Source organism: Pseudonaja textilis, chromosome 1, assembly GCF_049901715.1.
Source record: "Pseudonaja textilis isolate UNSWEBS1 chromosome 1, rPseTex1.2, whole genome shotgun sequence".
Taxonomy (NCBI): domain Eukaryota; kingdom Metazoa; phylum Chordata; class Lepidosauria; order Squamata; family Elapidae; genus Pseudonaja; species Pseudonaja textilis.
The window spans coordinates 173,598,947-173,615,821 of NC_141990.1; the positions used below are offsets into that span (position 1 = coordinate 173,598,947).

Genomic DNA, 16,875 nt, shown 5'->3' on the forward strand with positions numbered 1-16,875 from the left:
GGCTCATACTAGTTTGTATCCAATTTATATAATTGTACTTCAGTTTTTAATCTTTATTGCTTCAGTTTATGAGGTGTCTCACAAATTCATTGAATCAATAAAGAAATCTGAATCTGCACACAGTTTAAATTAATAATTAATCTTATGTAAGTGTGTAAGACCATATTTTCCTGGTTCTTCTCAAGCAACAGTACAGCAGCATCCAAATGGCAAAATGAGCAGGCATTTCAAAGTATAATAGGGCAGAATTGTCTGCTGTTCAGAGAGGGAGAAAAGAGTCACATGTTCTATATAACATGCTCGGTTTTTGGATTTTAGTCATAACAATATAAACAGGATTTCAGCCAATTGTTTTCATCAAGACATTAGCTTCTAGTAAATAAATAAACGTTTGGATGTTCAGTTTTAAAATGAATAATACAAATATTTTTTTAATCAGAGTTCAGCAGTTCCTCGAGTCTGGGCTTCCACAGATCATCTTTCCATTGTTTGGTGAGTAGTTAAAAGCTTTTTGGTACAACGACTGTTATACTGCTGTTCAAATATTTTTATGTGACTATTATTTGGCTTTTATTTTGTCTGTTTTTTACAAGCATATTTCCCTTATATTCTTTTTTAGGTGTAAGGAATTGAACTTGGTTACTGTCAGAGCATTTTTTGACCTTATTGATGACAACACTAAACAGGTTTGCATTCCTTGAAGATCTGTGCATGCTTTCTGGAAAAAAAACATTTATTGTTTGATTTTTTTTTTATTTTACATTCTTGCAAGTAAAGGAAGATAGCAGTGTTAGGAATATTACCCACATTACGGATCTCATTAGAATTATTAATACTTTTTTTTTTTTATTAACCAGACTGTTACTGTCACTGTAGTGGCAGGGCTGATTTCATAAGATGAAAGAGTAAGAGTCTCAGTGTGTTTTCTAAGAAGCCCACTTCGCCTCCAGCCTTGGCATAAATATTTTTCAATCTAACAAGATATATATACAAAATTAACAATTAAAAAAAATATATAAACATCCCTTTTTCAACTTCTCTCTTTCATATTCAAAATACCCATCAGTAGTGGAAATAAAAATAAAAGTTATTCAGATCACAGATTGTTACTGAAAAGGAACTCACATGGAAAAATTATGAAAGGTACTATAAGGCTCTGGCCAGATAAAAGAGCTTCCAAATTGCATTAAAATATGTAATATTCCAAATATGTATGGAGAACATAAAACACCAGGAAAAAAATGAAACATTGACCAGGCAACAAAGAAATTAAAGTTAGTGCAAAATTAGTTACTTTTTCTCTATTCCTTTAGAGAATAGAGCAGCCTTGGAAAAGATACTATTTTTATGTTAATTTTCTACTGGAAAATTCTGCTACCTGCAGATTCCAGTTTACATCTAAGCCTGAGGGGAAACAATTAATCCTATTGGCTTCCAACCTGTGATCCAAAACTTTTGCTTTTTTTTTTTTTTCAAAAGGAGAAACTATTCTGTATAGCTTAGAAAGGAAAGGGGCTGGGGAATTGTAGCCTGCTTGTTGCAAATGTGCCCAAACCCCTGTGAATCTGCTTGAAGCTCAAACTTTGTTGATTTTGTGTCTGGGAAGTATTATCTCCCATTGTTATTAATAATGGTTAGCCTCACATTAGGCCTCAAAAACTTGTTAAAGTTTTTGTTTTCGTGTTTGTTAATTGATAGATAACAGAAAATCCCCAAAGAAAAAATCTGGTCCTGAATCACCACTTTTTAAGGTATCCAGGAAAACTCTTTGAAGAAAGACTTGAATCGCTTACTGAGTTAACAGGTTAGTGTGTCCAGTGTTACTGTGTGTGAGAGAGACTTCATTTGATGAGTAAGAGTAACATTAAATCCAAAGGAATCAATATATTTCATTCATTTTTTTTCCTCTTAAGTTCTAGGAAGTAGCATAGGAATATTTTCTGCTGCAAAGATCAGATCATTAAGCCATTCAAATGATTTAAAATCTATTCAAAATCACTATTGCTAATTTAAAAGCTAATTGAAAAATAATAGACGACTGAATTACAATACTCAGGTAGTCTTCGTTTAGTGACTGTCTTATTTATTTATTGTTTAAAGTTACAAAAGTGATAAAAAAGTAACCAATCCCCACATTTATGACCTTCGCTGGTGCATAAAGCAAAAGAGAGCTGAAATATGATCATAAGCATAGCACTGGTTTCATTTAGAAACTGCTTTACTTAGTGACCAAATTGTCAGTTTCAATTATGGTCACTAAATGAGACTACCTGTAGGGAGTCATAGATCAGATCTTGTCTCAGCTCTGAACTTGTTAGATAGCTGCTTCTTTTTTTGCTAAGGATCTCATGTGCAATGCTGGCCTAACATTGTAGCATTACAAAGCCCAAAGGCAGGGAATAAATGAATAAAATGGTAAATGAATAAATGGTAAAAATGAAGCAATTTATTTGAAGATCAGGCATTCAAGTTTATAACTGCAGTTTTCCAGTATGAATACACATTTTTTTAAAAGCAATGTGAACTAATCTTAAGGTAGCTTTTTCTTTCCTTTCTGTAAATGCTGGAGTGTTTGTTAGGAACATTTATCTCACTGTGTCTATGTTTATCCCTTCGCTGTATGATGTCTGGGCCTGGGCAAATGCTTGCATTGCTGTTCCATATTTTCTCATAAATTGTTCTAAGCAGACAGCATGATGTGTGACAAAAAAAAACCCTTTTGAAGTAGGTTCCTATGTTGCAGCAACCAGTGTTTCATGATTCACTGTTTGTTATTCCAACTAAACTATTAAATACAAAGCTGTAAAAGCCTTACATATGTTTAAAAAGCTTGAAAAAGAATACAGTAGAACCTCTGGTCATGAACACTTCTGACCACAACCAAATCGGGTTCTGACCAAAAAATTCACTTTTTTTTTTCGTGGCCGATTTCCCCTTCCATGCCTTTCTTTTCTTTTCTTTTTTTGTAAGCACCAAATTTCCAAAATTAGGTTTGGGTCATGACCAAAGTTATGGAACAAATTATGGTTGTGACCAGACGTTCTACTATATTTGGTAATGATACTGATCAGAGGTGGCATTCAGCAGGTTCTGACCAGTTCTGGAGAACCAGTAGCAGAAATTTTGAGTAGTTCAGAGAACCGGCAAATACCACCTCTGACTGGCCTCGTCCCCATTTATTCTGTGCCTCCCGAGTCCCAGCTGATTGGTTGGGTCTTTTGTTGCCCTGCACAGGAGAACAGAGCTGGAAAGCAGGTTAATCAGGTGGGAAGGGAATGGCATTTTGCCATAACCTTCCCCCAGAAGTAGGTTGGGAATTGAGATTTTACAGTATCCTTCCCCTGCCATGCCCACCAAGCCACACCCACAGAACCGGTAATAAAAATTTTTGAATCCCACCACTGATACTGATGCTAATTTGCTATCTCCAAACTAAAATCAGAGGAGAAGAGTTTGTTTTTATCATTTCAAAAATATTTGTTTTTTAATGTCAAAAGGATACATGCTATTTTAGATTTCACAACAAAATTATTGTGGTATGGTACTACAGGACAGCAGGAAAAAAGTAATCCAGTATGAAGAAAAATATTGTTATTTTTTCAGGAGCATCAATTTGGATTAATATAAAAACTTCGAAATGGTCCTACAAAGGATACAATGTAAGTAATATTTTTCATTTAAAACAGAATTATTTATTAGCTTATGTAAAAGCTATTTTTTATTTTTTAAGAGGTCCTTTTTAAGTTCAGGCGGGTTTATTTTTCATCTCTAGCAGTGGTAATGTTTGAATTTAGCACCTTCCCTAGGAAAAATATGTGCTCTACCACTTATTTCTCTGATGGAAAATCTAGAATTGAAAATAGTGTTGTAATTATTGAACCAAGGGTTCCCCATATCCAGTCTAGCTGTTGAGATGTGCCAAACCTTTGTCAGTTTGAAAAGTTCAGAAAAAGACAACCAAATGTTTCGAACTCAGAACAAATCACCTAGAACAAATCATTAATTTCATTTTACATTTCACATCTGCCTGGATGTTTTTTAAAAATCGTCCAAGCCATGGAGATTTGGAGAGTGGATTAGTGAATAAAAAAAGCAGACACAATAAAAACAGCAGAGAAAGCATGAGGAAGAATTATTTTACATCATTACAGTATTGGTAGTTAGGTTTACTGATGAATTTAAATTCTTTGCTATGGAATTCATGAATTGTTAAAGTACATTATTTTCCCTCTATATCAGGGGTGGGCAAACTATGGCCCGTTGGTCATTTTAATACGGTCCGCCTCTGGAAAAAAAAATTCCCCTCTGAAAAAAAAATCAGGGCCAGCCAAAAGAGACCCCACGCCACACGCCAAAAAATCGCACACACAACACGGAGCTGGGCAGCTGCTTCCCTGGTGGTGGGAGAGGCCGCTGCCCGGGGAACGCCCACTGCTTTCCCTCGCCAGGGCCGGGCAGTGGCGTGTTGCCCTGCGCCGCATGGCCCCCGCCTGGCAACGCACTTCTCAGCTGGTCCCCTCCTCCTCGGCCATACAGAACAAACAGGCAGAGAAGGAGGAGACCAGCCGGCTGGTTGGGGGAAGCTTTCTGCACCAAAAGAGGCAGCTACTAATCTCCGGCTTTGCTCCGCTTCTCCAATGGTCCGGCACCACTCTGTTCTATGCGCCGGCTGCTCAGATTTTCTGGGCCTGACACATAGAACAGAGCATGCTGCAGGCATCTCGCGACAAGCCCCAGGACATGTGGTCACCTGCTGGCTGGCCGGGCCAGGCCGGGCTGGAAGAGGCACGTTCTCCAGAAGGAAGAAAGCGTGCTCCGGGTGGGTGGGTGCCGGGCAGGTGGGCGGATGTTCCGGGACCACTTAAAGGTCGACTTTAAGAGTGCCTCCATGGAAGAAGCCGAGCAAACACAGTGGCAGCAGGGGTGATGGGCATGTGTGTCCCTCCACAAGGAGTATGAAGGGAGGCAGACACCGCACCACTCAGGAAAAAAGTAGGTGCCAAAGCCCTGGCTGTCACCTGGGAGGGGACTGTGGAGGGACCCATCTCATGCCCTTGTTGCCCCCGCCGCCTCTACTTTTGTTCTCGTTCTTGGCTTCTTCCATGGGGGCGCTCTTAAAGTCAATCTTTCAGAGCTGGAAGACGTTTTGTTAGATCACCACCAACTCATCGTTGGGAGAGGCGTAGCCCCTGAATACACGAGAAGTCTTGGGCAGAGTTCTCTGACTTTTAAAATGCATCCGTGCGGTGTTTGCCTCCCTTCATGCTCCTTGTGCATGCCGGGAACACCTTACTGGAGCAAAAGAGAGCAAAGTTGACTGCTATGAAATGAGCACCTTGGCTTCCCCTCTTGCTCCTCACAGTTGCCCTGAGCTGGTGCGGTTCTTTACTTGGGCAGCCAGACGCCCGCAGCAGCGCCCGCAGCAGCAACAGGCAGTTCCGCCTGGGCTCCGCTCAGGTATCCGGCTGGGGCTGTCAGGAGTTGCTACTGCCGGCGCGGCTCCAGTCCCACGTTGCCTTGGGAAGGGAAAGGCAAAACCAGGAGCCTCTGAGCCTGAGCCTCCGGTGCCACTGCTGCCGTTGCAAAGCACCGCCGCAGCTCTTCCTTTTTGCCTTTCCCTTTCCGAGGCAATGCGGGACTGGAGCCGTGTGGAGCTGCGCCGGCAGTAGCAACTCCTGACTCAGGGGGCCTCCGAAGGGAGGGGAAGGAGGAGAAGAAGTGGGGGGAAAGAGTGGGGGGGCAATTCCCAAAAAATCTTGTGCTGACCCGGCCCATCTGTCAAATTTTAAAAGTCAATGAGGGCCCCGAGCCAAAAAGTTTGCCCACCCCTGCTCTATATATTCTTTTTATATTAAACTATCTTTTTCAGGCTTGTTTCAAAATGTAAAAGAGTGTAATAGGCACATGCCTTACAGATGTTGTTGGTGTCCTGTTGAACTTTTAGATTGCAAATAAAAAAGCTATTTTGCTTTATTGAATTTTGCAAGCAAATATCAAAGTTCTCTGTGCATATTGATGGAAAAGTTGCCTCAAGCCAGTTGGCAAAAGAAGTTACATTGTTTATGGGCTAGGTTGAAGCAAATCTATTGCTACCGATATCAAATTTTATCTTAGTTTAGTTTCATGGTTGTGCAAGCATCTGCTGAGACAAGCTTGCTTAATCATTGCTTCCATTTTTTTGTTATGGGAATTAGAAATATGTTAACGATTCACTTCGCTGATTTTTCTGGAGTTGGGTGATAAGTAACATTTAGCATGAGTTATCACTAGATTTATATTTTTGGCCTTTGCATGGAAAACAAAGCAAATAACATCATTCAATTTCTCATTGTTCTCTATGACAGAATACTTTCAATGTTTAAATGTTTTATTCTACCATTTAAAATACTATAGCACAATTTCTCACTGTAACAGTTTTATTATGTTCAAGTAAACATTTCTGTCTTTTTCTAAATAGGAATCAGATGGAAAATATTTTAGTTTTTCCCTCTCAAGCCAAAGAAAATTATTCACTCATATTTACTGCCAAAACAGTATGTTGGTGAGGAATTATTTCCTTCTAATATTCAATTTCATTGTTATATTATAATGCATCTGTTTTAAGGAATTTTAATGTTTTAATCCAACAGCTTCTCTTAATCTCCATGTAAACTGGATGATGTCATAATGGGAAACTAGGTCACAAACTTTCCATGACATCATCTTTTTTAAATTTTTGGATGCTGTTTCAAAGTATTAGTAGCCCTTGGAAGTATTAAGAAATGTTTTAATGCCTGCTTCAACAGAATGTTCAACTGTTCTGTTCCTTTCACTCTCAGAAAAAAACTATCACTATCCAACAGCACTTCAACTGTCCTTGACTTACAACAGTTCTTTTAGTGACATTACGATGACACTGGAAAAGGTGACTTATAGCTATTTTTCACATGGCCATTGGCAGCTTCCTCATGGTCATGTGATCAAAATTCAGATACTTGCAAATGTCTCATATTTATGATGGTTGCTGTGTCTCAGGGTCATGTGACCACCTTTTGCGAAAGTAAAATCAGAAGGGAAGCCTGAGTCACTTAATAATCATGTCACTAACTTAACAGCTGCAGTGATTCACTTAGCAAGTGTGGCAAGAAAGGTCATAAAATGAGGAAAACCCATTTAACAACCATCTCACTTAGCAACAGATTTTGGGCTCAATTGTCATCGTAACTCAAGGACTACCTATATTTACAAAAGCTGTTTGCACCAATGCTAACAGCCAGTGCTGCTCTTGATAAATCTTTCTAGGAAAATTTAAAGTAAATTATTAATAGATTAAAAAAATACAGTAGGAATTGACATACATTTTAATTTGTTCTTTATTGTTTTCTTCTCTTCTAAAATAAAAGGATACAAACAGCTGGATATTTGGTTGTGCAAACAGTACTTCATCGAAGTGGTAAATATATTTTATTTTTATGAGATTATGAAAATAATTATCTTTTAAAAATATTTATTTAATTGAATGAAAAAACCCCTGGAGAATATATAGTACCTCCACAGGTATATGATTAGATTTTTGTCAGAAATAAATAAAATATGTGTTGTGCGGTCTCATTGAAAACCATTCTTCAAAAAGGGAAATTGGTAAAAAACTTGCTAATTATCATCCAATTAGCCTGCTAGATATTTCTTCTAAGTTTATGTCATGATCCAGTCTCAGGACTCAGGTTCAGAATCTAATCTGAAGAAGTTGCTCTGTCTGAACAAGTGGAAGGGTAGCCTCAGCAGACACTTTATTTCAGATACCTTTTGAATAAATTAAAAAAATTGAAAGAAGAAACAAAATCCTTTCATCCAGAACAGGCAGGTTTTTCAAAAAGGACATAGCACATTAGATCACTGCACCACTTTGAAGATTCTCACTCAGAAATATGCTAACGTACACACAAAACAACCTCAGGTTTTACCTCTGCCTTTTATTCAATTGACAGATCCTGACAATGGGACAAACTAGTGAGGGCAGATGTTGATAAGTGCCTTCTCAAACTAATAATAATTAGAACCAGAGTAAGAATGGCCCTACAATTTTTTTTGACTGATTCTATTTTATTGGAGAGAGTTAAAACAAGGCTGTTTACTTGCTCCTTTCTTATTTCATATTAATGATATTGTAGCAGCCATTAAGTCACAAATATTTTTTACCCCCTCACTTAATGGAGGGAAAATTTCATTGTTCTGTTTTTATTCATGACAGAAGCACCTTCAAATTCTAGATACATAACCTTCAATACTAAGTAAATAAAATAGGCGTAAAAGTTTAGCACATGTAAAAATTATGTAAAATTAAATAGAATTAAAATTAAATGGCATTTGCCCAGTATTGGGCCACATCAACAGCATTTTCTCTCACCAGCATGAAGTCTTCCTCCATACATGTTGAAGGACATTGTATGCTCCATAGCATATGTGAACTGGATTGTTCTTCTCCACATTCATTGTTAATGTACAATCCATTGTGGTATTGGTCAGGTGGAAGGCATTATTTATTATGTCCTCTCCTGCTCCAATTACAAGGAGTTTAGGGCCAAATTATAGCTGGTAGGTAAATTCAACGACTCAGATATCAAACAATTAAACAGTCATGTTGCAAACTGGTTTCCAGTTGTTAACAATCAGGTTGCTACTTTGCTCTGCTGTCATTTAAATTTAGAAAGAAATTACTGAAGTTCTGAGTTGTATCCAGGGGTGGGATTCTTCTGGTTCTGTCCGGCTCTGTAGCAGCGGTAGCTCTGAAGAGCAGCAGACACAGAAACGGTAGTTACACCGGTCGGATCCCACCCCTGGTTGTATGTATTTTGTTTCCACCTTCTTATATACAATATCTTTATTACTTTAGTATTATTATTTTATTGTATTTTATGGTATATTGTATGTTATGACTTGTAATTACAACAATAAACTTACTTTCTTACTTAAAAAGAATAATAAAGCTGTCTTAAAACAATAAGGTACAGAGCAATATAAAACGTAATATAAAAGATGGCATCCTAGGGAGAATTATAGTAAATAATAATTAAAAAGCTACTAGGGAATTATTAACAGAAGAACTGCTGTAGTGGGAGTGGCTAGGCATAATACACAGATGTCCTCTACTTCAGATCAATCGTTTAACAATCATTTAAAATTATGACAGTCTTGGAATGGTTGCTGGACATAAACCATGGTGCTCCTCCCATGATTACAGATCGCAACCTAGGTGCTTCGCAACAGACTGGCATTTACAACTAGTTGCCAAGCTCCTCCCCCCCTTGATCATGTGATTGCTATTTGCAATTTTCTGTGCTGGCTTCCTCAGAAACTCAATGAGGAAGGTTGCAAGCAGAGGGGACAAAGGGGAGCCAAAGTTTTCAGGATTTCAGCTGCATTCCTGCAGCCCCATGACGGATTTCCCCTCTGTACATGGAAAGAAGTTGAAACTCTTTGGTGAGCTGCAGGAAAGTTTGAGAGTGAGAGGACTGCATGCGGCTTGAATTGTGCAAAACAACCTTATCCCATGTTTTTTCTTACTAATTTATCCCATAAACCTTCCTAGCCTTGTGTTCTACAGTTCTTTTCCCATGGCAGTCCATACCCCACTGTTCACAAATATTTATCTCCCAAGATCCCCCTGGTCCTTCTCTGGTGTTTTCAGCCTACTCTGCTTTCCAAACTGTGTTACTCACTCTATAAATTTAGTCCTACCTTTCTTTTAGTCCTTAGTTAGACTAACTAACTTTAGTTAATTCTACGTCTCTTTAACTGCTGTCATCTCCAAAATGTACCTGCTATAATGATACCTTGCTTCTTTCTTTCCTAGCTTCGTCCTATGTTCATTTTAAAAAAATTGTAATGGTATGTTTTTTGCAATATGTTTAAATCCTTTTCATTATAGATCAGAGTTGAGCGCAAGCTGTTTATTAGTAAATACACAGTCCACGTCTTGTGCCTTTGCCTCATCGCAAATTAATACCACAAAATATTCTTTTCCCTTTTAAAAAGAGAATCTTTTTTAATAATCACAAGTAAATGCTTTCTGAGAAACTGCTTCCTGTGGACCCTCTGTTTTTACTATGTCTCAGCTGCTATATTGAGTATTAATAATAGTGAAATCAAACTTCTTTTCTAAATTTGTTGCTCAAATGAAGAAAAGCACTAGTTTTGAATGGATTATTATGCATTTCATTCTGAATACATATGAATATTTTGTATAATAATATTTTCATTTTAATATAAATTTCGCAGTCTGCAAGCAATTGATTTGTCTTGGAATGCTGAGTTACTACCAACGGTTAAGGTATTTATTCTGAACCTCAAAAATAATACTATGTATGTGAATTTATATGTCTGTGACTTATTATGAAAAGTATCATCTCAGTTTTAGTATAATGTTTTGTTCAAATGTTTTTATAGATTACACAATTAAATATAATTAGATAATCTTTAACCTTAATTTCCTATTCAGGCATGGTTGTTATTTTCTTTGCTTTTTAGATTGTGACTTTGAAACTTCAAGATTATCTATCTTTGACTCATATTGTGCTTCATGTCCCAGTGGTTAATAGTATCAAGGTAAAATTTATTTTTTAAACAGAATTTTCAGAAATGAAATGTGAGTGTCCTAAATGAATTTGCATGTTACCTCATGGTGAAATTGCCACAGGATTAATCTTATTCTGTTTGACCAATAAATGCTGTAATAAATGCAAAGAGTTGATGTATTTATTTATAATGGATTAAGCCATTGCTTGGTTTCAGTTACAATGGTAAAGGGTCTACCATTGGAAGATCTAAAAGTTGAGGAAAGATTTCTATGCAGGTACATAATTGATCAAGCCATCAGGCTTTATTACTCCAGCATCTGGATTAAACAACCACAAGTTCTTAATGACATACTGTATTTGGTATGAATAGAAATCCACATATTAGTTGTAATATGACAATAAGTAATTTTCAAAACTACAATCCTCAAAACACATGCCCTGACACAAACTTACATTATTCTTGTTACTATTAAGTTTGACAGGTAGTTCTCAAATTACAATCTTTTGTTCAGTGACAGTTCACATCTATGATGGCAGTGAACAAAAGGCTTATAACCAGCCCTCAAAATTATGGCCATTATAGTACCCCTGTGATCATATCAACAACATTCAGGCACTTGGCAATCCCATGGTTATGAGATCACTGACCCTTGCTGCCAGCTTCCCACAGGCAAAGTCAATTGAGAAGCCAGCAAGTAAGATCACAAGTGGTTCAGGTTACAGCCCCCTCTCAGCCTTTCTTTGCTTACATGTACCATGTCTTCCTTCACTGTTTGCTCACTCTCACCCATCAGTGTTCTACTTCCCTAGCCTTTCTGCATTTATATTCACATGCACCCACCAGTACCATACTTCCCTATTCTCACACAGTCATGTGCATAAGGTCCTTTCCTGGCCTCCTGTGCTCACACACACACACATGTGCCCTCTTTCCCTTTGCTTGTTGTATTTATACATACATCTCCTGTTCCCTGTCTCCCTGCACTCACACACATACAATCCACATTATCTTTCCTCAGCCTCCCTGTGTACATGCATACAAGCATAAATGCACATTGCACCTTCTTTCCTTGGCCTATCTGAGTTTATACTTCTCTGCAGCACTCCCAACTCACACAGGATCTGTGCCAGGGCCTCTGAGAGACTCCCCTTGAAGCACCCTCATGTTCCTTACCTGGAATTCCCTCTAATTATCATGTAATGATCTATGTGTCAGGGGTGTCAAACTCATGTCATCACAGCGGCATCACGTGATGTATTGGGACTTTTTCCCCCTTTGCTAAACCGTGGGTATGGCCAGCATGTCTGACATCTGGCCTGCAGATCAGGAATTTGACAGCCCTATCTTAGGTTATAACAACCAAGACTGTGTGGATTGCCACCGCTAAGTGATGTGCTCACATGATCTCATGTTTTATAACCACTTTCTTTAGTGATGGGAATCCTGGTTCCAATTGCTATCACAACTTGAGGACTATTTATACTTAATAATAAGATTGATTAGCAATGACAATATGTTGCACAATTAAATAAAATAATGTCCAGTTCTTGAAACCATGTCTCCTGATGCTAAGTTGATTACTTCCATATATTTTCAGTGAAAAATATGGGCTACTAGGTAATCTGGGGCGATTTAAATAAATATTTTATATATTTGTCCTGCAGTTTACTTTGGACTGTGAGTTCTTTAATGAAGTTTCAAGAACAGTGCAACTCCCTGTAACTCATCTTTTTACTTTTGGTAGGTTCAATTTATTGCATTTGACACATTGATTAATTTTGTTTCTTCCTTCTCCAATTGTGATTTTTAAATCTACAATCCTACATAAACTTCTCTGAACATTGCTCTCTCTGAACTCAGGCTTGTTTTTAGATAGATATAAATAAGATTGGGTTCTTGTCTTTTAACAAAACATTTTTATAAAATGGTTTAACTTTTTCCATCTTATTATTTATGTTTTATTAATAAGGAATGTGTGTCTCTCTATTCAGCTAACATTCAAAATGTCTTCTAAAAACCCATTTTAATTTTTATATTTTGTTAATTCTAACTAACAAAGCAATAATTTCTGCAGGATTTTCTTCAAGCAAAATCATACTAAATTCAACTGGCCTTATTCACATTGTTCAGCTCCAACATTTTGGTCAGGTATTAATTTTTGAAGTGTATACATTATTTGTTTGGTAGAATCTGATATGGATTAGCTTTGGGAAACAATACTAATATAGTATGTTATCTTTCTTTAGATATATCAGGCTTTTAACATCTTTATAGAAAGTAAATGCCAGATTTTCAAAGGTAAATTTATTTTCTGAATATGATTTCATATATTAAAATGCTTCTTGTTTGTTACTTGCACATTTTGTTGCATTGTTATTTCTTAAATCAGACTTGTATCAAAACAAAAGAAAGTGAGAAATTACTGAAACCAGTAACAGAATAACAAAATAACGAAGTTGGAAGGGAACTTAGAGGTCTTCTAGTCGGATCCCCCTACTCAAGCAAGAAACCATGTAACATTTCAGACAAATGGTTGTCCAGTCTCTTGTTAAAAACCCCCGGTGTTGGAGAACCTGCAACTTCTGAAGGCAAATTGTTCCACTGATTAATTGTTATAGCTGTCAGGATTTTTCTCCTAGTTTAGATTTAATCTGAAAATATGTACTTAGGAGCCATAAACCAGTCAGTCAGCAGGGAATCCCACAAGTAGAGGGCCAACCACTGAGAAAGTTTTAACTCTTTTGCCTACCTATCATAGAAGAGGGCTTATCCTCAAGACCGCTCCAGTTGATATCAGAGTTCAGACAACTCACAGATAAGGAGGAAATCCTTATATTTTTATATAAAAATGGATTTATTAATATGTTGAATTAAAATTAGAATAAATTGGCAACTTGTGATATAACTGGGTCAACTATGCATACACTCATTCTCAAGATCCAGCAATATATTGCCCATTACAGTCAGAAGTTGTAACAACTGTTGTGCCCATGTGATCACCTCACTTACATCCCTGCTCTTCCCGAAAATGCAGCTTGTTAAGTGAAGCATGGAGTGACTCAGAGGCCCTGGGAAGTCTAGCACAGGCCCTGCCCAGGGCCTCCCAAGGCCTCCCCCACTCCTGAAGCCCCCTGTGCTCCACTTCCCACTCCTCAGAATCCTTGCATGCCTTGGGCCTGCTTCTCACTCCACTGGGCCTAACAACCTCCTCCTTTTCCTGTGTTTCTCATCCCACACTTATCTTTTGAAAATCCTCTGGTGCTTGAGTTGGGGAAGGAGGACAGGCCACTGCATTTCTGGAAAATGGTGGCTGCTTCCAAGATCACATCACGCAACCCAGCAATGGAGTGGCCTGTCCTTCTTCCCCAACTCAAGCACCAGAGTTCCAGGACTCTTTAAAAGGTCAGTGCTTGTGGTGAGCCAGTGCGGGAGATGGGGGAAGATAGGCTGAGGGGAAGGGCTCTGCAACATTGGTGCAGTCTGTTGTAATGGCAACTGACCGTGGGGGTACTGCAATGCCTGTAATTTGGGGATCAGGTTGTAAGAAACTTTTTGGGGATCCACCGTAACTTCAGGATTACAAGGATTACCTGTAATGGGACCTCTACACTCTCCTTTTGGGATTGGGGATGTTAGTAAACTTCCGCAACTCCAAAAGGAGATTTTTAAGAGTAAATTGCTACTGTTCAAAACTGTTCTTTTGGTAGGAACTGATTGGCTATTACCCAAATCCTTATGGTTTGTTGAACTTGAAGTACTTAAAAATGATTCATTTTGTGCTTTCATTTGTCCCTTAAGAAAGAAAACCCAGTATATATCAACTTCATATACCATGGTCACATGAAGATTTCTTAACATTGTCAGAGTAAGGATTTCTCATTCTTTATTTACATTGTTGACATATAATAGGCTATAAAGTATTTTCTGCTTATTTTACAAAATAGATATCTTTTACTTCTGATAGATAAGCTTCATGAAAATTGTAAGTTAAAAATCCAATTTACACACACGGTCATTTGCCTAAACAAGTAAGTAAGGGGAGTCAGGCAGGGCTACATACTGGTGGTATTGTCTTTTAACTTGTATACAAGTAACCTTGGCTTCTGATAGAAATTGGGACTGGATTTCTGGTTATAAGTCATTATGGTAGTAAGTTGAGGCACCTAGATGACCAGACCCAATTTTAAGACACTGTTGTGGCACTTGTTAAGCAAAATGACCATGGTTGTTAAGCAAATCCATGGTTGTTAATCATGGTCATGAATGGAGCCCATTCAAGAATGTCAAACTGGAATAGACAAAAACACTGGAACAAGCAAAAAACATTGCAAATTGAGGCCAAGTGACAATGCAGCCAGTTGTAAAGGTGAGCTGATTGTGACGCACCTGAAATGCATTCATGTGACTGCTGGGGTGTGTGTGGCACAATATTTTATGATGGTTAGAAGTGCTTTACGGGCCATAAAGCACTCATTCCAGTCCTCTTGTAATCTTGAATAGTCATTAAGCTGAGTACTATTTGAATAATTTATTTGGTTTACCATGAAAACAGTCCTAATTTTCTTCCCCCAAAGCTAGCTTATAGACTTACCACAGCTTTTGTGTACTGATGATGTAGTTTTCCTATCTGAGACCTTAACTCAGGGATGTCAAACTCAAGGCCTGTGGGTTGAATCCAGGCTGTGATCTGATCTAATCCAGGCCATCCTGGTCTACCCAGTGCGAAGAGGAAAGATCAGCCCAGCATAGCTTCAGCCCGGTCTACCTGGTAGACAAGGAAAGATCAGCCCAGTGTAGCTTTGCCCCGGTCTACACAGTGCAAAGAGGAAAGATCTGGACAACAAAGCTTTTGAAGAGGAAACATGCCAGTAGTTGGGGGAGTGGAGTCAAGCTGGTTCACACGCATCCAGTTGGCCACACTCACCCAGTCGGCCACTCCCACCCCGGCCCCCTGAGGTCAACCACAGCCCTGATGCGACCCTCAATGAAATGAGTTTGACAAAAAATTAGTAATAAATTTTGAAAAAACTAAAAAATGAAAATCCAAATATTTGCTAAATGCCCTAAGTGGCAATTAAATGGCTATGTAATTGAGCAAATCAAGGCTTTTCAGTATCTTAGACTTATTTCACAGATTTCCAGTAAGAGAAGTACTTATATCATTCAGAATCTTCAGATATTAATTTTGGCAACTGGAACATTCTGATTGGGAGCGAGGGAAAAAATTATCTACCAATGAGCCCTTCCAGCTCTTATACAGTATGTTCATATGTATCTTGTATGTTTTATATTGTGTCTCAAATATAGTCCTTTGTTGAGACTGAAAATAAAATTTGACTATTTTTTTAGCTATTGTTTACAGCTTAAATATTGCCCATAAACTTATCCCTTTTGAGACTGGATGATTATTTCAATGATAGGTAGAAGAGATATTTACTAAAGAAACTTCTATGGATTTTCTGAGGGAGTTCATTTATTTATTTTAAAGTTCTTTTTGAGCTGAATTGGATTGGATTACTTATTTGATTTGCCTATTAAGAGATGGGTTATGGGATGAAGAGCTATTTGTCACCTCTTCCTAGTTAACCTATTTGTTAACTAGGAAGAGGTGAAGAGATTATGAAATTGTTTATACTTGTCATGGTGCAGATGGGAAGTTGCTTTCTTAGGGGGGAGGGTTTATTTATTTTTGCTTTCTTGCACCTTTTTTCCTTTTTTTAGTTTGTATTGTTCCATCTAAAGCAGTTATAAATATATTACAAAATAACAAAGGTCCTTGCAGGTACCCCCTAACAAAACACTGTAAGTCCTTGTTTTATCAGTTTTTATCAGAATTTGTGTTATAGCCTAATGATATGTTTGTGTGCATGTGTGCATACTGATGCACAAATACATGTATATGCATGTGATGTTGAATATTCCCTATCAATGTTTTTCTTCATGGGAATTTTCCTGAAAATATTCAAATGTATACATGCAGATACACATAGACGCACGCACACGCACACACACAGATAACACACACACACACACCCCATGGTGAAATTTCTCCATGATAATTCTCATTTGTATATTATGGAATAATTCCAAAAATGACAGCAATCTAAGAAGAGGCTGTACCACTCCCTTCAACTCTTATTTTTCCAAATACTTTCCATCTTCCATTTGTTCTTTTCAATCCTAGTCTGATTATTTTTATTTCTGACCAACATTAAGCAGGGTTCATTAGAGTTTTTAATTAGATTGTACTATCTTTTTAAGTTTCTTTTGAAACTAATGGGCCACTTATCAAGATATGAAACTGGACCATTCTAGAGG

General features: G+C 37.7%; 1 protein-coding gene across 1 annotated transcript in view; it reads left to right on the forward strand.

The window, feature by feature from the left end:
• The window catches only part of PGAP1 (post-GPI attachment to proteins inositol deacylase 1), a 47,085-nt gene that overhangs the window by 14,312 nt on the left and 15,898 nt on the right, over nt 1-16,875 (forward strand). Inside the window, exons 6-17 of the mRNA XM_026696868.2 lie at nt 440-492; nt 620-686; nt 1,699-1,804; nt 3,604-3,659; nt 6,458-6,541; nt 7,383-7,432; nt 10,258-10,309; nt 10,507-10,584; nt 12,222-12,297; nt 12,632-12,705; nt 12,804-12,855; nt 14,356-14,422. Of these exons, the coding sequence (XP_026552653.2) occupies nt 440-492; nt 620-686; nt 1,699-1,804; nt 3,604-3,659; nt 6,458-6,541; nt 7,383-7,432; nt 10,258-10,309; nt 10,507-10,584; nt 12,222-12,297; nt 12,632-12,705; nt 12,804-12,855; nt 14,356-14,422 (815 nt within the window). The remainder of the gene's footprint in view (nt 1-439; nt 493-619; nt 687-1,698; nt 1,805-3,603; nt 3,660-6,457; nt 6,542-7,382; nt 7,433-10,257; nt 10,310-10,506; nt 10,585-12,221; nt 12,298-12,631; nt 12,706-12,803; nt 12,856-14,355; nt 14,423-16,875) is intronic.